Genomic DNA, 24,683 nt, shown 5'->3' with positions numbered 1-24,683 from the left:
GAAATTTAAAAAAAAGTTGACTTGGAAGAAATGTTAAATCGTTTGTATTCTACATGAACATAAGAAAAATAGAAAATGTCAATATTCAAAACACTGTTCATATGAAAATTAACGTATTGGGCCTCATGCATTGACGACTGGATACCATTCAAGACCAAGGATGTCTTTTTCAAGATAGGGCACGTCATGTACATAACGTAATAAGGGCTTCAAAAACACTAAAATAATGGAAAAAGGATATCTATTTCGCTCAAAAAGCTATGTGTTTAGGGTCGAATTTGAGAGGGTTTACATTTTTTTTATATGAAGGATGTACGTTTTGCCCCACTAGTTGATCAACACTGCGTGTATGGAGTCCGATTTGCCTGAGGTGTGGGAGGTGGGGTCGTACTAAACCCAATAATGTAGGTAAATGTTCGGGGGGGCCACTTAAATTGACGAGTGGATACCATGTGCGACCAAAAAACACGTAAAAAGGATGTCTTTTTCACGATAGGGCACGTTATGTACGTAACGTGATAAGGGTGTCAAAAACACAAAAATAATGAAAAAAGGGTATCTATTTTGCTAGGAAAATTACGTGTTTAGGGTCGAATTTGCGGGGATGATAAAACAAAATTAAAATGTTTTATAAAGGATGTCCTATTGCCCCAACACTTTGTCTGATTTGCGCGAGGTGTAGAAGGTGGGGTCGTACTAAACCAAACAAAGTAAAGCTGACGACCGAAGGACCCCTATAATAAATTTCAGGAAATATTTGCCAAGAGTATCGTTTGTTTCCAATACTTGTTAAGGGTAAGGTTTCACACGCCAATACTTGTTAAGGGGTGCATTTTCAGAATATGGAAATTACGTGTTTAGGGTGCTTTTCGAGACCCCATGGTCGCGGATGGTATCCACTCGTGAATGGAAGTGGCCATCCCGGGGTAAAGGTACAACCGATGACCCATGACATACAACTACATGTACATGTAAATATCGATGTACAATGCTTGTATTCAGAGAATACATGTACTTGTTAAGGGGGTGTATTTTCAGAATATAGAAAAAAATTGTTTAGGGTGCTTTTCGAGCCCCCACGGTCGCGCATGTTATCTACTCGTCAATGGCAGTGCGCCCCCCCCCCCCCCCCCCCCGGCCCAGAACACATTATTAGCTTCATTCATTCTCCTTTTGAGGGAAGAAGGTATTGCTTTCCCCCTGTTACTTGAAACCATTTGAATTCATATCAGAGAAAAAGAAGCAAATCAAAGAAAGTTTGAGGAAGATTAAATGAATAAGTTATGAGCATTTAAATATTGAGATCCCTAATGCTATGAAGATCCTCCCATTGGCAATCCAACCTTATGATGCTCTTTTATAAAGTCCATCACAAGATCATATATTCTTTTTTATGACAGGACATGTATTAAATAGAGATATCACAACATGATATCATGAACGAGTATAGAGAGATATTTTAGGGTAATATTTCATTGTCCAAATGAGGAAGTTTAACATGTGTGACATCATAGATCTTGTTCGCACGACCAATTTGAGAGTCGCCTTTGGCCATCATCAATCATCGAATGTTATCTTCTTCCCAGTAAAAGGCAAGATCTTGGACTCCTGCTCCTTCTTCTTCTTTTTGGCCTCCCAGGATGGATGCAGGATTTCTGGAGTTTGTGCAGGAGCCCTCATGAGTGATTTTCCTCCTCCGGCTCCTGCTCCTCTTGCAGCTCCTCCCCTTCCTCTCCTAGATGAAGGGTAGGCCATCTGGCGCTGGGATGGCAGCGGCCTCTCATTTGATGAATCTAAAAATTTACAGGAGATATAAAACGGAGGATAACAGGTTTACAGCAAAATTCTAGTGTGTGTACATCTGCTGGAATTGCATAATGTCAGCTTATCAATAGCATTACACATGGGTTAAGCCTAACAGCAGTTTAAATAAGTGAAAATGCATGTTTTAATTCATGCTTAAAATTACATTTTTGCCAGGAATAACGCTTTTCTGGAATTTATAAATATATTTTTTTTACAATAGTTCGAAATCAGGCCCTAAAAATTTACAGCGGAAAGCACTCTTCCTCCCAAGAATTGAAGACCCTTCCAAAGTTGGGCTTTATCCAAAAGAGCACCGGAGAAATGTTGCATCTCTCTGTACCTTCTCCCGTCATGTCTTCCTGAAACCATCCCTTGAGTTGTCTGGAATTCTTGGCCCCCAATATCCGTTTGAGGCACTCTACTGCAGCTGCCAACCCCTACAGAGTCACTGTCCCAAAGTCAAATACTTATCTTCATCAATATTCATATATTCCAAGGACAGCTTGGCTGTGGAATTCACTTCCTGCCAACACATTCCCTTTACATATACCTGCCAACCATTCCGATTTTGGCGGAATTATACCGATTTTTTAGCCTCCATTCCGAATTCCGAATTTTGAAACCAAAATTCTGATTTTGGGGTCAATCAATATTTTTCATTTCATTTCATTTATTGGTTTCTGCAACACTTCTCATAAACACATGAGCAATGAAAATACAATAATAATATACGTATAACTGACAAGCAAAACATTGAACATAATTGCATTTTCTATCAATATATATATCGATTGTTAGAAGGTTGCAGGGGTTACCACTATAAGCTAAGCTTGACTGCGTGGCAGCCCCAGAAAACAATAATTATTATTCATCCAACATATCTTATTGTTAGGATGCAGGTGCGAAATGACGGGTGTTGAAATTATTGAAACGGCTGTATGATGCGACTAACGCATAAGCGGCTGTAACATATGACTAACGCATAAACTGGAGCGCACGGCTAAGTGCACAGTTCCATTGCAACTGCATACATGTGAAAATTACGAGTGTACACGCAGCGGCCGATATTAGCGTTGACTTCTGGGACAAAATGGCAACTGACATCGGCTTGCGAAAGTGCCAGTTTTCAGTGAGGACACGTTTTCAAAATCCACGAACATCGGAAAATCCGTGAAAAATTCAATTTTTTTAGACCCCTTGTTTCCTAACTACGATGTAAAGAATTAACGGTGGTGTTTTTTTTACACGAAATATGGTGATTTAGTAAGAAAATTTCACTTTTTATTCAAGGTTTTGCCCTTTTCGCCGGATGATTTTGTATTGTGGAGTGAGTTAGTGATTGCGTCGTGTACTGGTGTCTAGAGAGTGTTGGTGATATCATTGGTGAGTCTGCTGAGCAGCTGCTTAATTAAATTACCCAGCCGGCTGGCCGCTCGGCCATGCACTGGGGAAGCTCTGACGCAGTTACTCAAGTTCGATCTATCTCTATGCAATGTTAAAATTGATCTGTACTTCATTTTTCCGAATAATTGTCAAATTTGTGAGACAGAGAGGAAATTATCAACTTTCGAGTCAAGTTGAGCCTTTGGAGCCGAACGCCAAATCTACTTGCTTCACTTGCCTAAACTCCCGGCGCCTGAGTTGCTGCGCCTCAGCCTCCCAGTCTCACCCGCGCATCGCAAGTGCAGTGGTGGGTGCGGGTCGGGCGCATGCCGCCGTAAGCTTCGGCTCCATTTTTGTCATGGCTGAAAATCTGCTTTCTTATGCCAACAAGCACTTATCAAATAAAGGTTATGATATAACCTCCTCAGTCACTACTCCTATGTGGTGAAATAACATGAATAAGATGACAATGTATGGCTTATTTTGATGCATATGATAGACTTGATATAAATGATAAATAAATGTTAGATTTTTTTTGCACTCAGTTATTAATACAGTAGGCCAATTTAAATCTGAATTAATGATACAAAATATCCCTTGGCCCAAAAACTCAATTGAATTCTTGAAATTAGATTTAAAAAGAGAATCTGTGGAGATGAAGATCTGCATCAATCTCACTTTCCAACAATAGAGGGCCTCACAAAAATATGCTCAAAATTAAATTATTCCTATTAAAAGTCTATATAGATTTAAGTGAAAACGAATCACACCTGAATGAAACTGGGTGTATTTTTTTGTCACGAACGTGATATCTTAAAGACCTTTGTTTTAATATTTGATTGATAAATGATATTAAACTGTATTACATATAAGTAGACTAACATTACATGTAGGTCATCCTGTGGTATGGTAAAGAGGGTAAATTTGCTTTAAAAAGTGTAGGGAAATGCTACTTTTACATGCAGAAAATGCAGAGTCCCTACCATGGGAGGGGGGAAACCCTCTCGCGCGCGACCCGCTCGGCGCCCTCGTGGCTTTGATACTGATTTTTTTATTATCAAAGGTTGGCAGGTATGCCTTTAGTTCCCAACATGGACAGATTTAAGAATAGTGTTAATTAGCTTGATGTAAAAGTTTGTACTTTTAATTTAATTATGGTTTTATGAGGCAGTCATGGGCCAATTATCATCCTTTTATGATGGCAACATCAGGCCCAAAGAACAATCTAAAAAAAAAAAAAATTGAAATGCAGAGAAAAATCATGCCTAAACAGTCTCTTGAATTTAAGTTTTCAGGCCTACCTTCAGTTTTGGGCTTCTCAAATGGAGCATTGATGCCTGGAATCACCTTCCTCTTCGGTTGTGCTTTCTCTCTCATATCAAGACTAGGTAGATCCACAAGTGCAACCTGTCTGCTGCCCTCTCCAGGCTCTTTCTTGGAAGGTCTCCTCAAAACATCAAGCTGTTTCTTGACATTGATCCTACAAGATAGTGGAAATATATACATATTTAGTTGGATGTTTCAGAAACACTTTCAGAAACACTGAAAAGACTTATGGGCAAGTCCAAGAATTCGCCCGGATAACGTATGCGACATTTCAGAGGCTTTAATGACCTGAAAAATAGTGTTAAATGACTTTGATTAGATTGAATACCATCACGATGGTAGACATCTAGGAGAATAATCATGCAAAAAATGGTGACGTATGACCTTGACCTTTTAGAGAGAAAAGATGTGCCGTTACATACACTGTATGGGACGCAGAAAAGAGACAATTTTTAAAACATTTTTTTCAAGTTGAGAATTCTCTAAGTAGTATTTCATACTATGACAACTTGTAACTTTTTTTCTTTTAAAATGTTCTAGAGATATTTTTTATATGACTGAAAATGAACTTAGCCATTTCAACAATATTTTTTCTTGTTTTTCATGGTTTCATGAATTTCATGTTTTCTATCTTCTATTGTTTATTTTTTCATATTTTTCCATTTTCATAATTTTTTGCTTCGATTGTTTTCATTAATCAGTATTCATAATAAATAAGTCTTTAAAAATTAAAGAAAAGGTAAATAATCACTTTTTAGAGCACTCTTGAAATTTGTTTTTCTCCATTCACTTTGTACACAAATCTCCCCATTGACATAGTGTGTGAATGTCCCATACATAACATGTTGTCCCATACGTAACATGTTGTCCCATACGTAACAATTTTCTAATTAATTTTTTATTAAAAAGTAAACCATACTTTTGAAACTTTTTGTGGTATAACAGTTTTATACTTTATAAATTAGAATTTCCCAGAGATGCAACAAGACAAGTATTGTATTATGAGAAATAACTTTAAAAAAACATCCTCAAAATGTTTCATATGGAACATTCAATCCTTGTACAAGGCCTAATTTGCATATTTAATTAGATAACACCACTTTTTCCCCAAAAAGGAATAAAATGTTAGGGGGTCTATGTCCAACCTATGACAGGCCTGTGAGTGGGGTTTCCCTTACTATTTACTATCGCCAAGCCGCTGCATTTGCCCATCACGATTCACGTTGTTTCGGTCTCTGTATTTTGGTTGTTCCGCTGAACTGCGTTGGCTCACTCACCAATACATAGACTGAAGAGCTTGGAGGCCCGTACGTACAGACAACGTATTTTAGCAGTAACGTTAGATCTAACAGTGGAAACCCGATTTTCCGATCGTTTTTTTGTACATAAAATGTCACATTATGAAAAAGAAATCACATCCATATTTACGAAAAAATGTTCAAAATTCAGAAATATCGTACCTTAGACCGCAGTTACCGCTAATTCCTTTGAAATAATGATCGAAACATCGTCATCTTCGATCCTTCCGTTGGTCAACGTAAGTTGCCATCTTGGATGACGTCATCATCCTTACAGACGTATTTACCAGTCGCAAAATATCGCGATTTGAGCCGCTGCTTTGCGCTTGTATGCCAACAACGGCAACGGTGCACGGTGTGATCCGCAGCAGTTTCATAGTTACTAAAAATTCGAAACTTCGCGAAGGCAAAGTACAAGGCCCCGTAACGTGTATATTCACAACACACACATTCTGCTCGCATCCATTTACCTAGACTTGTTTTCCAGCCGTTTTGGATAAAATAGCGGAATTTTGACTAAGAAAAAACGGAAATGGAACACAGGAAAAAGCGGAAATTGAAATCGGTCTTAAAAATGAAAATAGCGGATTTCCGCTAAATAGCGGAGATTTCACAGGCCTGCTATGACTAAATCTCACAAGTTTGGTTTTTTATTTTCTTAGAGTTTTTATCATTGTCCCATACGTAATGCCCATTTTACCAATTACGCAAATAAGATGCCCCAAATTAGCGTATGCATATTATCAAATTTTTCTTAATGAAATTTTAAAATTCAACATTTGGGCTTTCTTATCCCACCAAAGATAACTTCTTAAATTAAAGATGATATTTTGCCTTCTAGGTTGACCTTTTCTTGGACTTGCACTTACATGTATGCTAGTCTAAATTAAAAATCCACCCCAGAGAAATGTTTACTTGAATAAATCAAGAAAATTCAAACAGGCATAATGCTGAAAATTTGATCAAAATCAGATGTAAAATAAGAAAGTTATGACATTTTAAAGATTCTATTTTTCACAACAGTTATATGCACAACTCAGTAGCACGCAAATGAGTAAGTCGATGACGTCCATCACTCACTATTTCTTTTGTTTTTTATTGTCTGATTTCTGCAATATTTTAATTTTTACCAATTTGACATCAAGGACCAACTTAATTGAACCATAAAATATAACGATGGTAATGCCACAAGTTCAGGGAAGAATAAAACTTTGTTTCACAGGACAATGTGGATAAAATTGGAATATTTCATATTTCACATAATAAAATACAAAAGAAATAGTGAGTGAGTGATGTCATCAGTCCCCTCATTTGCATACCGACCAGGATGTGCAAATAACTGTTTTGTGAAATTAAGCGAAAATTAAATATGTCATAACTTTCTTATTTTACATCCGATTCGGATGATATTTTCAGTGTTATGATTGTTGGATTTTTCTCTTTTTATTCAAATCAACTTTCTGTTGGGGTGGACTTGTCCTTTATTAATTGTATGGTGAAATCTGACAAGAGACCCAAGGGAAGACCCAAGGCAGTCATCACTACAAAGGAGACATGGGAAAAAGTCTAAAACCCTCAGAGATCTGAACGATTTCTCTTACATGTTTTCCATTGTTCAAAACCTGATATAGGTGACTCTGCCGAAGTCGAATTTCTTGAGATCACATAAATCTGTTCAACTGCAATTTGACTTACAGGATGTCATAAACACATATTTTGCATAAATGTATTCTGGTCTGAAAAAAATACTTCAAGTGATCTCATTATTGGACTATTAGAAGGTGGACTTATTTAGAATCAACAGTAAGCAAAGATCTTCAAGGATTAGCTTTAGATTTTTAATGAACTGTAAATCAATCATGGCTATTAATAGTTCACTGTATTTCATCACTGCAACAATCTTCCTCCTTTTTGGTGTCAGGCAATGAATATAGCAAAGGGATGGTTATCCTGTATCACTTACATGTACATGAATATCCAATGTTTCATCTTTTTTTTTTAGAATTCAATTGAACTTACTTGTGTCTTTCTTTCTGCCCAGGTCGATTCTTCCTTCCTTTGGTAATATTCTCTGCAGATTCATGGCCCTTGCCAGATAATTTCCCCACAAACAAAGAATCCAAGCCTTTCAGTTTCTTCCTATCCTTCTCCACCTGCCCACTGTTCCTCCCTTTGTTAAATTCTGCGGAGAGTTCCCTAAGCTCGGCGTTGAAGTTTTCCCCCATCTCGTCAATGTCATCATCCATGTCTTCCAAACTCCCCTCATCGTCATCCTCTTCATCATCATCATCACTATCCTCTTCCTGACCATCACTCCCTCCCTGTATCCTGTCCTTCTTGCTCTGAGTTTTCACAAAGAATCTAGATTTTTTATGCCTGCTTTCCATCTGTTCTCTCAATCGCTGATTCTGTTCCGACAGACTTGTCGACTCAACATTTGTCAATCTTCCTGGATCCATCGCTTGGAATGGAGAATCGTCCTTCCCTTCACTACCGTCGTCGCTTTCTTTGCTCCCTTCTTCTAAAGACTCATCCTCTTCCTCCCCCTCAATCAATGATTCAGAGCCTCTTCTCTTTCCTTTTCTTATTCCTTCTTTGGTTCTACTGATCAATTTTTCCTTTCTCTTCCCAATTTCCAGTAGATCATCTGTGACAAGATCTGCATATGGAGTAATAGCCATGAATATACAGATGAATCTTCCTATGTGGATATTTCGGTATAACAGATATCTTAGAAATATATTTTTTAATAATGGAAGGTTCTTTTTGCATACTTTACTGTATTTTTTTCCTGGAAATAAGAAGTTAAAACAGAGGCAGTACTAATAGCTTGATTAGTACAGGTAAATTTGCACAAGTCAGCCTTCCATACAGGTAGGGAGAGTATTCACCAGAGTGGAAGCAAGTTTTAGTCTTGATTAGGCAAAAAAAGTCACATGCCTACACATATTTTCCAATGAATTTCTTCAAAGTCAAACAGGCTTCTATGGTCCTGTCTATAGGAGAATGAGTGCATAGTTTGCAAGCTCATCAGCCAATCAAAATCAAGGATTCCAAGACAGATACCATTGGATGGCAAAGTTACCATAATAGCAACTTATATGCAATGGGGTCCAAGTTTTACCAGGGATGCCAACCTGTCGGGACTGCAGATTTCAGAGGGCTGAAGGGAATATTTTGTCCAACATGGCCAGTAAATCTCACCATTATTTACCTATATAGCTTATTCTTGAAGTAAAGTTGTTTATTGTAATGGAAAGACAAAATTTGGGGAATTATCCAAACGTTTTAGCCTACATTCTCATGAGATTTCAATTGTGCGAAGGTACAAAACCAAGGACTATATTATGCAGACTTCTGGTATTACCATGTTTCAAAAAAGTGCCCTTTCCCAAAAGCATGCATTTGTTATTGGAATTTTTCCAGCGTATACGATGAAATAAGCGTAATTATATAAAAAAATCTGCATAGTCCATGGTTTTGTACCATTGTACAATCAAAACCACTCTTGAGAATAAAGGCCTACATTTAAAGGTACATAGTTTTGGTAACGATGTCAAAATGAGCTCGTACAGAATCCAATGAAATGCAAAGTGTCTTTAAATAAAAAGCATGTGCCAAAGGATTCTGGAAGAAATTGTGTAATTGCTGAGAAATCAGCAAATAAGCACAGGATTCGACGCTCTAAGCAATAATTATACATTGTCCCACATGCGCTTATCTGTGTTGGGGATCTTCGGTGTGAACATTTTTCAGCGTAGATTTCAAGATTTCACAAAGTTCAGTTAATGTAACTGTACCAGATCTAGATCCTCGATGATATACTGACAATTAAGCCTTGTTTTACAGACTTTCTCATGAAATCAGTGTTTACTGCAACTACTGGAATTTCTCTTTAATAGGGATGTTTATAAAAGTAGGGTACAAGATGACTTGCCTCTGAAGGTAGAAACTTGCTGGGCAATCAGCTTGTGGTGGATGAGACGGGCTGTACCACGTTCCTCCGCTGTGGAATTGGCCTGTATAATACGAAGTCAAGAATATAAGTGTCACAACCATAATTCACAATCAAAGTTATAAGGAGGTGAGCTATGGTCTGGATGGTAAATATGACTGTAGATCATTGAATATCAAGTTCAAAGCAAATAAGATCAGCAGACTTGTTAAGAACCATTTACAGTGGACAAAATGGGCCTAACTCGTGTAGTATTAGATGATATGAGAAATAAATGAAGGAATTCAAACCAAAATAACAAAATAAACTCAATTTTTGTTGTTTCGTTTTTTTATGAAAACAAAAGGAGAGAACTACAAAAAGGTGAAAACATGAATGAACCCTACAGTGAGTGCTGCAACATTTTTCAAACTTCCATTAACTCTCATGTCTTAAACTGATTTTGATGCAATGAGTTTAAAATTGCTTCTATCTTTTCAGTCTTGCCAATATTATTGATTCTCTCGTTGGGTTTTTCAATATTGCAAACTGATGCTCCTGGTTATAAAAGAAAAAAAAACTTACATTGTCCAACACAGCCTGAAGAGTCTTTTTATTAATGATGGCAGTCATGGTAACCTCATCGCAAGCAAGATCTTTGATTACTTCAATCTCTTTCACCAACCGTCCAGCTCGCCGTTCATTCTTTACAAGCTGCTTCCCAGAACCTCTGAATAAATAAATTTGTAAACAAAAATATGATATGAAATTATTAAGTATTATGTGCAGCTTGAAGATGCATAGTGTAACATCCAACTCCCCCCCTCCCACTTCCTCCTTCTCTCTTTCCATTAATAATAAAAAAAATAGATACATGTTCAAGCAGAAATAGCACTCTTAAAGGTCAAGTCCACCTCAGAAAAATGTTGATATGAATCAATAGAGAAAAATCAGACAAGCACAATGCTGAAAGTTTCACCAAAATCGGAAGTAAAATAAGAAAGTTATGACATTTCAAACTTTCGCTTATTTTCAACAAAATAGTTATATGAACGAGCCAGTTACATGCAAATGAGTCGATGATGTCACTCACTCACTGTTTCTTTTGTTTTTTATTGTTTGAATTATACAAAATTCCAATTTTTACGAATTTGACAATTAGGACCTCCTTGCCTGAAGCACAAAATGTTAAAATAATGGAATTCCCTGTGTTCAGGGAGGAATGAAACGTCATTTCACATGACAATGATGAGAAAATAAAAATACATGTATTTCATATTGCATATAATAAAATACAAAAGAAATAGTGAGTGAGTGATGTCATCAACTCTCTCATTTGGATGTAACTGGCTCGATCATATAACTATTTTGTTGAAAATAAGCGAAACTTTAAAATTCCATAACTTTCTTATTTTACATCCGATTTTGATGAAATTTTCAGTGTTATGCTTGTTGAATTTTTCTCTATTTATTCAAATCAAGTTTTTGTTGGGGTGGACTTGTCCTTTAACAAGTGACTTTCTCAATGGGATAAAATGTCTATAAAAAAGGTGGGTGGTTTTATTAGGTGATCTGTCAATTGACAGATCACCTCTTATGTTTCTACGAATTTTCTTTTTTATTTATTTCTTTATTTATTCTTTTTATTTATTTTTCTTTTTCCACCCTTTTCTTGTTCCACCAAAATCATCAAAACGAATCAATCAATTTTCATCAAAATGTTATCAATTATGGACAGTTATCATACGATGTGTACGAAACAAATTCAACGTCAAATGGTCATCGTGACGTCATCTACGCGCCATTTTGTAAAATCACATTATCAATCATATCTTCATTATCAGTCATCAAAAGTTAACAATATTAACATGAAATCAACTTCAGATCAAGGTTGAACTGTCCATGTCATCAAAGGTCATTTTACAGGTCACGACGCGCATGTACGCGCGCGTCAAAATTTTAAAATGCTCAAAATCACTTTTTGATCAAAGTAGAGTACGAATCAGGTCATTCTAAGCATTTCAGAAATTTGCGCGCTCACAGGTTTTCGCGCGCGTTTACGCGCGTAACGTCCTTACGCAACGTACAACTGCACTTTATTTTACATCAATGCATTCTTTATGAAATTTCCAATAATTTGATACCTTAACCGACCTTCTACGACCAGTAATAAAGGAATGCGCCTCCGTCAAAGTTTGAATTACGCGCGCAAGCGCGCGTTCACAATAGGCCAAAAATGTGCAAAAACATGCTTTTACAAAATTCTATATAACTCTTCAGATAGTCCGTTGACCCCCAAATTTTCTTTTATATTCGGATAGAGTAGGACTTGTAGATGTGATTTCATGTCACATTTGACAATACATTTTATCATAACGTCTTCAAATTGGCGTCAAAACTAAAATTTTCAATTTTTGTTTCATGTCGTTTTAATAATTTTGCAAATATGACTATAACTCCGTAATCATTGGTCGTTTTTCGCCCGGTTTTCGATACATTGTAGTTAATTATATATTCTTCCAAATTATGTTACATTTGTATCATTTTGAGCAGGAGATCATCATAAATATTAACAATGTATAGAAGTATAATTTATGATATAATTTTCACCTTAAAAAATCAATTAGAGGTTATATTTTATCGTTGCCTTGCAAGTGTATGGCAGTTACTATGGTCTGATGGTTAGTGCATCTGCCTTGTAATGCGAGGGTCCCTGGATCGAAACTCATCAGCATCTATTTTTTTTATTAAATTTTGTCTCATTTTGCGTGTAACCCCTATAAGCCAGTTTGGGGTTCATTCTGCAATTGATAAGAAAGAGTTCATTGGTACTAAAGTGACATGATTGTTTTATATTTAATGAGATATTAGTAACAACCTTGATGTCTTGATTATTCTTTTAGATTGTACGATTCAATACATGCAAAAAAAAAACAACAATGCGTGTACTAGCAACTGGTATTTCAGAGTTGGCTATGTATTGTTATAAGAACACGGCTAACGCTGCACTCCAGAAAGAAATGCAACAAATGCCTCCGTCAGTGTTCATTGCTTTGCTATTCTATTCACCTGGTCAATGCAATTGCTCCAACCTGCTATGTAAGGCATGCTTGTATAATATCTTGCAATGAAATCTACATATCGTCATGTAAGAAATTAAATGTCATTTAGTCATTACTGCTCATGAGGCAACTAAATACTGGTCAATGCATACTGGTTTAATTTTTTTTTCAAAACTGGATTCTAGAATCTTGCTTTCGTCAACACTATGCTCACTATTTCGTGTTATTAGGTGATCTGTCAATTGACAGATCACCTCTTGTGTTTCTACGAATTTTCTTTTTTATTTATTTCTTTATTTATTCTTTTTATTTATTTTTCTTTTTCCACCCTTTTCTTGTTCCACCAAAATCATCAAAACTAATCAATCAATTTTCATCAAAATGTTATCAATTATGGACAGTTATCATACGATGTGTACGAAACAAGTTCAACGTCAAATGGTCATCGTGACGTCATCTACGCGCCATTTTGTAAAATCACATTATCAATCATATCTTCATTATCAGTCATCAAAAGTTAACAATATTAACATGAAATCAACTTCAGATCAAGGGTCAACTGTCCATGTCATCAAAGGTCATTTTACAGGTCACGACGCGCATGTACGCGCGCGTCAAAATTTTAAAATGCTCAAAATCACTTTTTGATCAAAGTAGAGTACGAATCAGGTCATTCTAAGCATTTCAGGAATTTGCGCGCTCACAGGTTTTCGCGCGCGTTTACGCGCGTAACGTCCTTACGCAACGTACAACTGCACTTTATTTTACATCAATGCATTCTTTATGAAATTTCCAATAATTTGATACCTTAACCGACCTTCTACGACCAGTAATGAAGGAATGCGCCTCCGTCAAAGTTTGAATTACGCGCGCAAGCGCGCGTTCACAATAGGCCAAAAATGTGCAAAAACATGCTTTTACAAAATTCTATATAACTCTTCAGATAGTCCGTTGACCCCCAAATTTTCTTTTATATTCGGATAGAGTAGGACTTGTAGATGTGATTTCATGTCACATTTGACAATACATTTTATCATAACGTCTTCAAATTGGCGTCAAAACTAAAATTTTCAATTTTTGTTTCATGTCGTTTTAATAATTTTGCAAATATGACTATAACTCCGTAATCATTGGTCGTTTTTCGCCCGGTTTTCGACATATTGTAGTTAATTATATATTCTTCCAAATATTGTTACATTTGTATCATTTTGAGCAGGAGATCATCATAAATATTAACAATGTATAGAAGTATAATTTATGATATAACTTTCACCTTAAAAATTCAATTTGAGGTTATATTTTATCGTTGCCTTGCAAGTGTATGGCAGTTACTATGGTCTGATGGTTAGTGCATCTGCCTTGTAATGCGAGGGTCCCTGGATCGAAATCCATCAGCATCTATTATTTTTTTAAATTAAATTTTGTCTCATTTTGCGTGTAACCCCTATAAGCCAGTTTGGGGTTCATTCTGCAAATGATAAAAAAAGTTCATTGGTACTAAAGTGACATGATTGTTTTATATTTAATGAGATATTAGTAACAACCTTGATGTCTTGATTATTCTTTTAGATTGTGCGATTCAATACATGCAAAAAAACAACATTGCGTGTACTAGCAACTGATATTTCAGAGTTGGCTATGTATTGTTATAAGAACACGGCTAACGCTGCATTCCAGAAAGAAATGCAACAAATGCTTCCGTCAGTGTTCATTGCTTTGCTATTCTATTCACCTGGTCTATACAATTGCTCCAACGTGCTATGTAAGGCATGCTTGTATAATATTTTGCAATGAAATCTACATATCGTCATGTAATAAATTAAATATCATTTAGTCATTACTGCTCACGAGGCAACTAAATACTGGTCAATGCATACTGGTTTAATTTTTTTCAAAACTGGATTCTAGAATCTTGCTTTCGTCAACACTATGCTCACTATTTCGTGTTATTACTTGCTAAATTGGAATTGACATTCTTTAGAAAAACAAGATTTATACAACCTTTTATTTTAATGTCTTTCAACAGTATTTAACAGGTCCTTTCATTGATAAAACTACGTTTATTGTGATGATATTCATATTGATCTGCATTGAAATGATGATCATGATTAAAAAAAATAGATCGTGATCGTGAACATGAGATTCACAGACAGATCACCTAATTCGTCCGTAAGACGAATTAAAATTCTAGTTTTTATTTTTTTTATATGTAGACATCAAGCTCGACATTTAATGGGGTTTCTTGGGCAAGTGAAGCAAAAGGACCATTTTGATAAGGAAGAAAAAAAAGCATAATAAAGGCTATGATTATTGTTACCCTTGAGTTTGAAGATTGTTGCAACAGTGGCTTCATCGGCACTTCAACAGCCAGACAAAATCGGGAAAGTGCTTTTTTTATTCTTATATATACAAGTTAGGGCTATATTCAAGTAACATTTTCAGTACACATGTGTTGTTATATAGTATACTGTACTGTTGCATCAGTGGGAACAGTCTGCAAATTTATAGATTTTTAATCAACCCTCAGTGAAAAAAAAAGATATGGTGATTCCTGCATCAGAAAGAGTAATAGTGTTCATTCAACAGTCACATGTGAGAGGTGAAATTGATTGACTCTGCTTCATCACTTGCAGGAACCACTATGGCCCATATTCCAAAGCCAGGTTTAATTAAAACTCTGGTTTAAAGTTGTGGTTCAACTATGGATAGCCAATAGTGGCATAAATCTCTTAACTGTAATATCAGTGTATCAGCTCATTTTTCCTCTCAATTTTTTTTATTTTCAGAAGGATAAATTAGATAGCTTTCTTCACCATTCACAAGATGACAAAGAGCACAGTAAACATAAGAAACATACAAAGTAAAACAAATTATGACATTTTTGGCTTTCCATAATTTTAGCAGAATTAGACCACAGCCTAAGTTGAACCAGACTTCAGAATACATGTATCTAACGACTCAGTGGATGAGTGGACACTCTTGGGGCATTATTCTGAAATCCATGTTTGATATCAAATGGTGTTTGCTGTTAAACAGGATCTAAAACAAAGCATGAAAATAGTGTTGGGGGCTGTACATTGCCATTAATTTCACAAACCACTCAGCCACTGAACACTAATGCTGCAAATCCTCTTTTACATAATTCTGCCATGTCTCACTGCAATTGCAATAGCATAACTAGAGATGCTCGGCGGGTCGCGCAGCCGAGCACATGTATCCCCCAAACCCACCACGTCATCCGTCATTGCGATACAGAGCTCATACAGAAATTTGACAAAAAATACAATTATCATGGCAACAATGACCCTAGCATGCAGGTCCCCCCAGTCCATCTACTATCCAAGTGTGGTTGGAAAGTGACTAATGGTTGCGGAGAAAGAGAGTCAGTTGCATGTTAACTTCAACGTTGACCTGAAAATGACCTTTGACCTTACCATGTGACCTCTGACTGCAGCATAACATGCAGGTACCCCAAATCCATCTACCATCCAAGTTTGGTTGAAAAGTGACTTACGGTTGCAGAGTTACATGTAGGTGTCATAAGAGAGTCTTGCATATAAACTTTAATGTTGACCTGAAAATGACCCTTGACCATAACATGTTACGTGCGACTGCAGCATAACATGCAGGTACCCCAAATCCATCTACCATCCAAGTTTGGTTGAAAAGTGACTTACGGTTGCAGAGTTAGGTGTCATAAGAGTCTTGCATGTAAACTTTAATGTTGACCTGAAAATGACCTTTGACCTTACCATGTGACCTCTGCCCACACCAAAATCGATAGGCTTCTTCGCCATACCATACTCAACCTTCATGCCAAATTTGAAGACAATCGGAGAAGAAATGCAGCTGATAGAGCGCTCACAAGGAAATCTCTGCGGCGGACGCGGCTGCGCGACAAGGCGAAATCCATAGTATCCACCGAACTCTGTTCGGGGGATACAATAATTGGCTTGAGTTTGCAACTTCCAGAGAAGGAACAATCAAGCAACATCTGCCTGGGTAATCTTTTATTGTTCTCATATTTATCAGAAAATAGTTACTTTTTTCAAAATTCCTTAATTCCCTAAAATTCCCAGAAAATTTTCTGTTTATTCCCATGGAAAGATTCAACTGCGAAAATTCATGGGAAGTTTGCAGCCCTAGGCACACCCATCATCCGAGCCAAAGTTAGGTACCTGTTTGATAAAACTCAGACCATAAATGAAACATTCCTATTGAATACTTACTTCTTCTTTCTGATGACGATGATTTGGCGTGTTAAATGATGAATAAGCTGCACTTTTGCCCTTTTCACTATTTTCCTCATGTTGACCATCTTTCAAAATATAAAAAAATAAAGGGAAAGACACAGGTAACTAAAGGAAAAAGGAAAATATACAAAAAGGAAAAATAGAAAAAACAAGAGTGTCGCCAAGGTGAGCACATAATACGCCTGTCTGTAATGTGGAAAATAGAGCTATTGGACAAGACAAGTGGAATGCCTCTGGCCGTCTCACCTGCATCACGCGGTTCAATACAGCAGCAGTGCTGACTTTGAATACTACTCTAACTCGCACAAGATGTTCAGTGACACATGGTTACTCTTATGTCCACTTTTTATGAACTAGACCAATAAACTTACAGAGATATGATGGTTATTCAACAAAAAACCCCAACATGGCCAAAGTTCATTGACCTTACATGACCTTCGACCTTGATCATGTGACCTGAAACTCGAACAGGATATTCAGTGATACTTGATTACTCTTATGTACAAGTTTCATGAATCACATCCATAAACTTTCAAAGTTATGATGGTAATTCAACAGATACACCCAATTCGGCCAAAGTTCATTGACCTTTGACCTTGGTCATGTGACCTGAAACGCGCACAGGATGTTCAGTGATACTTGATTACTCTAATGTCCAAGTTTAATGAACTAGACCAATAAACTTTCAAAGTTATGATGGTAATTCAACAGATACCCCTGATTCGGCAAAAGTTCATTGACCCTAAATGACCTTTGACCTTAATCATGAGACCTGAAACTTGCACAAAATTTTCAGTGATGCTTGATTACTATTGTGTCCAAGTTTCATGAATCAGATCCATAAACTTTCAAAGTTATGATGGGAATTCAACAGATATCCCCAATTCGGCCAAAGTTCATTGACCCTAAATGACCTTTGACCTTGGTCATGTAACGTGAAACTCATGTAGGATGTTCAGTGATACTTGATTAACCTAATGTCCAAGTTTCATGAACTAGGTCCATATATCTTCTAAGTTATGATGACATTTCAAAAACTTAACCTCAGGTTAAGATTTCGAAGTTGATTCCTCCAACATGGTCTAAGTTCATTGACCCTAAATGACCTTTGACCTTGGTCATGTGACATGAAACTCTAATAGGATGTTCAGTAATACTTGATTAACCTTATGGCCAAGTTTTATTAACTAGGTCCATATACTTTCTAAGTTATGACGTCATTTCAAAAACTTAACCTCAGGTTAAGATTTGATGTTGACGCCGCCGCCGCCGCCGTCGGAAAAGCGGCGCCTATAGTCTCACTTTGCTTCGCAGGTGAGACAAAAAATGGAAGATGGGACTTCACCTTTGACCGTCTGACCGCAAAATCGATGAAATTGCTAGGATCTATGCTAGTATCATACACACCAAACTATATGAGCCTAGGTTAAGTTCAAATAAAGTTATTGCGTTAACGGACTGCAGAAGGGTAAGATGAAAACATGTCAATGTGACCTTGACTATTAGACCTCAAAATCGATAGGCTTCCTGGGATCCATGCTAGTATCATACACACCAAATTATATGAGCCTAGGTTAAGATAAAATGAAGTTATCGCATTTACAACGACTGCAGAAGGGTAAGATGAAAATACGTCACTGTGACCTTGACCTTTGACCTTTTGACCTCAAAATCAATAGGCTTCCTGAGATTCATGCTAGTATCATACACACCAAATAATATGAGCCTAGGTTAAGTTAGAATGAAGTTATCACGTTTACAATGTCTGCAGAAGGGTACGATGAAAATTATATGTCACTGTGACCTTGACCTTTGACCTTTTGACCTCAAAATCAATAGGCTTCCTGAGATTCATGCAAGTATTATACACACCAAATTATATGAGCCTAAGTTATTAAAGTTAAAATTAAGTTATCGCATTTACAATGACTGCAGAATGGTACAATGAAAATATGTCACTGTGACCTTGACCTTTGACCTTTTGACCTTAAAATCAATAGACTTCCTGGGATCCATGCCAGTATTATAAACGTCAAATTATATGAGCCCAGGTTAAGTTAAACTGAAGTTATCGTGTTTACAAGGAAAAGTTAATGGACGGACACCGAGCGTGATACCATAATACACCATGTACGTCCCGTCGAGACGGGCTTATAAAAAGGAGAAAGAAAAAAATTATGGTTTTTGTATTGTACAATATCATAGTGACAACAGCCTAAAATGTAGCTTTCTGACTAAAAATTTTGCCTACTTACTATTTGCATAGTCACCCTGGACTTAAAATCCTAAATGTAAATCTCTACTTAAAAATGATAGTATCAGCTCTACAATGGAGCTGCAGTGCGATGTGGGTAAAACGAGACCAGAGTTGCCAACCTGAACAAGAACATTTCAGTATTCTTAAAGGGGAAGTTCACCCTGACAAAAAGTTTATTGTAAAAATAGCAGAAAAAATAATAAAAAATATTGCCGAAGGTTTGAGAAAAATTCATCAAATAATTAAAAAGTTATTAGAATTTCAATTATTTGATTTGTGACGTCATATGCGAGCAGCATTCCTACATAGCGAATGGTAAAACATCAATGAAATGTCATTTTCTCAGAAAATTGAAAATGGTTTTCACTGTAACTTTTGTATATCAATAGACAAATCTTTTCACACCCGATCATGAAAAGAAAATAAAATTAAGTCATCAGGAACCATACAAAATTTGAATTTCATACATTTTATATTACATAACACATGGGGCAGCTGCTCGTTTATGACGTCACAAATCCAGAATTTTAAACTCTAATAACTTTCTTACTCTTTAACGGATTTTCCTCAAACCTTCACCAATAACTTTTACTATTTTTTCTGCTATTTTTACAACAAAGTTTTCTTCAGGCTGAACTTCCCCTTTAAAGCTGAAAATCAGTATTTTGGCGAGGAAATCAGTATTTTCAAAGAAATACCATAGGACAACACATAAATCTGAAATCAGTATTTTGCATGAAACCATCTGTATTCTTCTCATTTTTCAGTACTAAATACTGAATATCCATACTACTTGGCAGCTCTGCGAGACCCTACACCTCAATCTTGGAGCTGATTGTTTTTAAAGTAGGGAGTAGGAGCCCAAATGATTATCTGCTGGCATAAAATGTAGGCCTACATGTAGATCTTTTTCATGGGCCTATAAGAATTAAGTATTGTAGTTGTCTAGTGCAAGCTTACATGTACTCTACCTCTTCCTTGCCTAAACAAATTATGAATTTTAGTACTCTTAAAAGGCCTTGACTAGTTTAACACACTTGTGGTATGCAACCACCCATCTGCTTTAAAAGTCTACATGTATGCATGCAATATACAACACAAATTCTAAAAAATTATTTAAAATATTACTTTTGTTAGCAACTTATGCACACACACGCCATGTGCAGAATCCCCAGCTCTTACTTACAATGGCATGTTCTACATGTACCTGGTGACTACGAGAGACACAAGGGGAGGATCCAGTCGACCCATTCACTTCACCTCACTGCACAAATTGAATGCGGCGTTCGTTATTCATTAGAGGTACGTATTGTATATCCAACAAAAAATTCAAAAGGGTCATTATTAATGCCAATTTATCCTCGCTCAAACTTGAGTAAAAAAAAAATCAATTTCTTTATCGAAATTATTGATAGTGATAATTAAAATCGGCATTTTAAATAATCTATTTTTTCAACAACCAAGCAATTATTTTGGGGTCTACAGCGTGATTTGAATAGCCGAAATTGATCGCAGTGCACAACTCTACACGTCCGATATTTGGAAACTGAGTCCAATTTTTGGCAAAAACCAGGCTTCTGATAGTAAGTAAATAATTTAGGTTTCCCATATTTTTTTTCAATTCTATTTTTTATGACAGTAATATTCAATATTTGTACTACAGAAATACAAACTCAAGTGTGCGATATTTGGGCACTTATCTCGAAGTTTTCAAGATGGCGACTTTTTCGGGGATGTACAAGTGAAAAGATCGTCTCTGTAAAATGGATTATCATGGACCTCAAAGTACACGATTGTCAGTTATAAATGTAGATCTAGATCTAGGCCCTGATAATTTTGGAGAGCATAACATAAAGCCATAATTCAAAAATATTTATTTTCTGTACACAGACCAATTTTAATAATTTTTATTCAAAAAAATGTTTGACTGTTTGTAAAAATTATGTAGTCTATGTTTTAATTCTCGCCAATTAATTTAAATTACGGCAATACTCCGATAGATAGGCGAAAGTCTTAAACTCGATACTGCTGATGTGAGCTGTGATAGCTACATTATTTGGACGAGTACACAGACGGCTCGCTATCGTGTAGCCACCATTAGGGGGTTAACAATGCATAATCCCCCGACGGGGCTCATCGATTTTTGTCTTTATTTCATAAAAATTCATAAAAATAACTGTATCAAAATAAAGATTATTATTCCGTTTTGGCCTGAAATGCACCAAAACGGGAAAAGTAAACTTAAAAGGGGAAAAAACAGTGACTTACTTCGGCTTCGGAAGGAAGGAAGGAAGGAAGGAAGAGGAAAAAAGTTTAAACTTCAAGCAAACAATAAAAAAATCCAATCATCTAAACAAAAATATGAATGATATTTGGGGGGTTTTTTTAACATATTTAAAAAAATTGCTAGAAAATTAAAATGTTTTAGAAATGCTAAAATTTCAAAAGTGAAGCATTTTAAAACTTAAAGGACAAGTCCACCCCAACAAAAAACTTGATTTGAATTAAAAGAGAAAAAACAACAAGCATAACACTGAAAGTTTCATCAAAATCGATGTAAAATAAGAAAGTTATGGCATTTTAAAGTTTCGCTGCATTTCACAAAACAGTTATATGCACATCTCGGTCAGTATGCAATATGAGGAACTGATGACATCACTCACTCACTATTTCTTTTGTATTTCATTATATAAAAATATTTTGAATTACTCGTCATTGTCATGTGAAATGAAGTTTTATTCCTCCCTGAACACGTGGAATTCCATTATTTTAACATTTTGTGCTTCAGGCAAGGACTCCTAGAAATCAAACAATAAAAAACAAAAGAAATAGTGAGTGAGTGACATCATCAACTCTCTCGTTTGGATGTAACTGGCTCGTTCATATAACTATTTTGTCAAAAATAATCAAAATCTTGAAATGTCATAACTTTCTTATTTTACATCCGATTTTGATGAAATTTTCAGCATTGTGCTTGTCTTATTTTTCTCTATTGATTCAAATCAACATTTTTCTGAGATGGACTTGACCTTTAAAATTCAGATGAAACATCACGGCATCGCTCACAAGCATCTCTCATCCCATTACAAGTTCGCACCGATCGCAACAAGACTCAAAACGAAAGCTGATAACTCAATAACTTGCTCCTCCGACTACATCACCAAACCAGTAATCTGAGAATTCATAACATAAATATAAAAATTTCCCACTGATTTTGTGACTATTTTGGTGGAAAACTGCTTATCATTGTGAATGTGAGATTGTTTGCACCAATTGAGTTGACAATCTGCTCCGATCCTACATGCAAGTGTGTTTGTGTGTAGATCGAAGAAAATAAAGGCATTGCAATCAATAATGGTAGCAATAAAATCACCACAGAACTTGCATAAGTAAATTGTGTTGTCTCTCTGCTTCATCATCTTTTACTTTTAGTTTTGGTTATTTGATGAAAATACTCACCTTTCTAATTCTATGACTATGTATATTTTGTTCATTATTCTGAAATACGGGACAAATAGATCTAGGCATACTCTAGAAGGGTTTGTCGGGACGCCGGGACAAAGGAGCAAAATACGGGACGATCCCGGGAAATACGGGACGTCTGGTCACCCTGGCACGAACTTCGCTCGAGCCTCGAGGTATCTCCCACCAAAGGCAAGCACAAGGTTGGGGTTTCCCGCTCCCCCTTGAGTTCGGAGTTGCATATTATAATCACTATAAAAAAATCTAAATTCATCGACACTAACACAAACAGCCATATTCGAATCACAAATATAGAGATATCACAAATGAAAATTAATTACCTGTGTATTGAATTGCACTTTGTCCATAATTGATAGCCTCTTGATAAGCACTGCAATACAATCCCTACAATGAGCACAGCAATATCATTTAAAAAACACAATAAATTAACAATTATCTCAATAAAAAATGAAGAACCTCTCCAACGTCGGTAGCGTATTGTACGGTATCTTCAAAATGGACATTGAAAATGATAGAAAATGTGACATAGTTTGGTTAAATGGTAGATATAGATAGATAGATAGATTTATAGATAGATAGATAGATAGATGGATGGATGGATAGATACTGATAGATAGATAGATACTGATAGATAGATAGATATATAGATAGATAGATAGATGGATGGATGGATAGATACTGATAGATAGATAGATAGATAGATAGATAGATAGATAGATGGGTGGATGGATGGATGGATGGATGGATCATGGATGGATGGATGGATGGATAGATAGATAGATAGATAGACAGATAGATAGATCGATAGATAGATAGATAGATAGACTGCAAAAACTCCGGTGTTTGGAATCAAACCGATGTTGTTTTAATACTAATCGGTGTTGTAGAAACACCAATCTGGTATTAGACCAACTGAAGGAAACTGCAGTGTAAGGTGTTGTTTAACACTTCTCTGGTGTGGACATACAAATATTCCGGGCTGGTGTTAAATCAATACCAGAGTCATTTTTGCAGTGTAGATAAATAGTTTGTTGTTAAAAATTGATTAACAAATTTTGGTGAAGGTTTGAGAAAAAATTCATCAAAGATTAATATTTTTTTATAGAAATTTAAGTTTTTGAACGTACTTACGAGCAGGTGCCCCCCCCCCCTCGGGAGGGGGGTGGGGCACTTCCATTGACGAGTGGATACCATATGCGCGACCACGGGTCTTGAAACGCACCCTAAACACGTATTTTCCATATTCTGAAAATGCACCCCTTAACAAGTATTGGCGTGTGTAACCCTACCCTTAACAAGTATTGGAAACAAATACTATTGGCAAGCATTCCCAGAACTGAGCCCCTAAACAAGTACAGCGATGTATTTTCCACATTCTGAAAATGCACCCCTTAACAAGTATTGGAAACAAATCAACACACTTTATAGCAAGTATTCCCTGTAATGAACCCCTAAACAAGCTAGTACAGATATTGTTATTTCACGGGTCCGTCGGTCGTCGGTTTTACCTTTACACATCATTTGGTTTAGTACGGCCCCACCTTCCACACCTTGCAAAAATCGGACTCTAAACACGTAGTGTTTGGGAAAAAAGGACTTCCTTTATAAAATATTTTGATTTTGTTGTATCATCCCCACATATTTGACCCTAAACACGTATATTTTTCCTAGCGAAATAGATACCCTTTTTTTCAATATTTTTGTGTTTTGACACCCTTATCACGTTACGTACGTAACGTGCCCTATCTTGAAAAAGACATAATACATGTTTTTTGGGTCGCGCATTGTATCCACTCGTCAATGTAAGTGCCCCCCACCCCGGGCAGGTGCCTCATAATTATGTTGTTCTGTAATATATATTCAGAATTAAGCGATCACTCG

General features: G+C 36.2%; 1 protein-coding gene across 1 annotated transcript; it reads right to left on the bottom strand.

The window, feature by feature from the left end:
* Positions 1-1,123: 1,123 nt before the first annotated feature.
* Positions 1,124-23,265, bottom strand: LOC121415872 (serum response factor-binding protein 1-like). The gene is made up of 7 exons (XM_041609248.1): positions 23,123-23,265; positions 17,039-17,127; positions 10,333-10,477; positions 9,751-9,832; positions 7,833-8,472; positions 4,491-4,669; positions 1,124-1,793 (listed from the first exon to the last, which is right to left on the bottom strand). The coding sequence occupies exons 1-7, from the start codon at positions 23,147-23,149 to the stop codon at positions 1,558-1,560; spliced, it is 1,398 nt and encodes a 465-aa protein (XP_041465182.1). The 5' UTR covers positions 23,150-23,265; the 3' UTR covers positions 1,124-1,557.
* Positions 23,266-24,683: the final 1,418 nt, after the last annotated feature.

Source organism: Lytechinus variegatus, chromosome 5 (genome assembly GCF_018143015.1).
Source record: "Lytechinus variegatus isolate NC3 chromosome 5, Lvar_3.0, whole genome shotgun sequence".
NCBI classification, from domain to species: Eukaryota; Metazoa; Echinodermata; class Echinoidea; order Temnopleuroida; family Toxopneustidae; genus Lytechinus; species Lytechinus variegatus.
The sequence above is the reverse complement of the archived record's forward strand: the minus strand, read 5'-3'. Positions and strand labels throughout refer to the sequence as shown.

Excerpts from the sequence above, each read along its gene's own strand:
- LOC121415872 (XM_041609248.1), bottom strand. The coding sequence starts at position 23,149 with ATGGACAAAGTGCAATTCAATACACAG. Across the intron at positions 10,478-17,038 it reads ATCGTCATCAGAAAGAAGAA|AGGTTCTGGGAAGCAGCTTG; the intron begins GTAAGTATTCAA and ends TTATTTATTCAG. Across the intron at positions 9,833-10,332 it reads TTCAGGCTGTGTTGGACAAT|GCCAATTCCACAGCGGAGGA; the intron begins GTAAGTTTTTTT and ends CGTATTATACAG.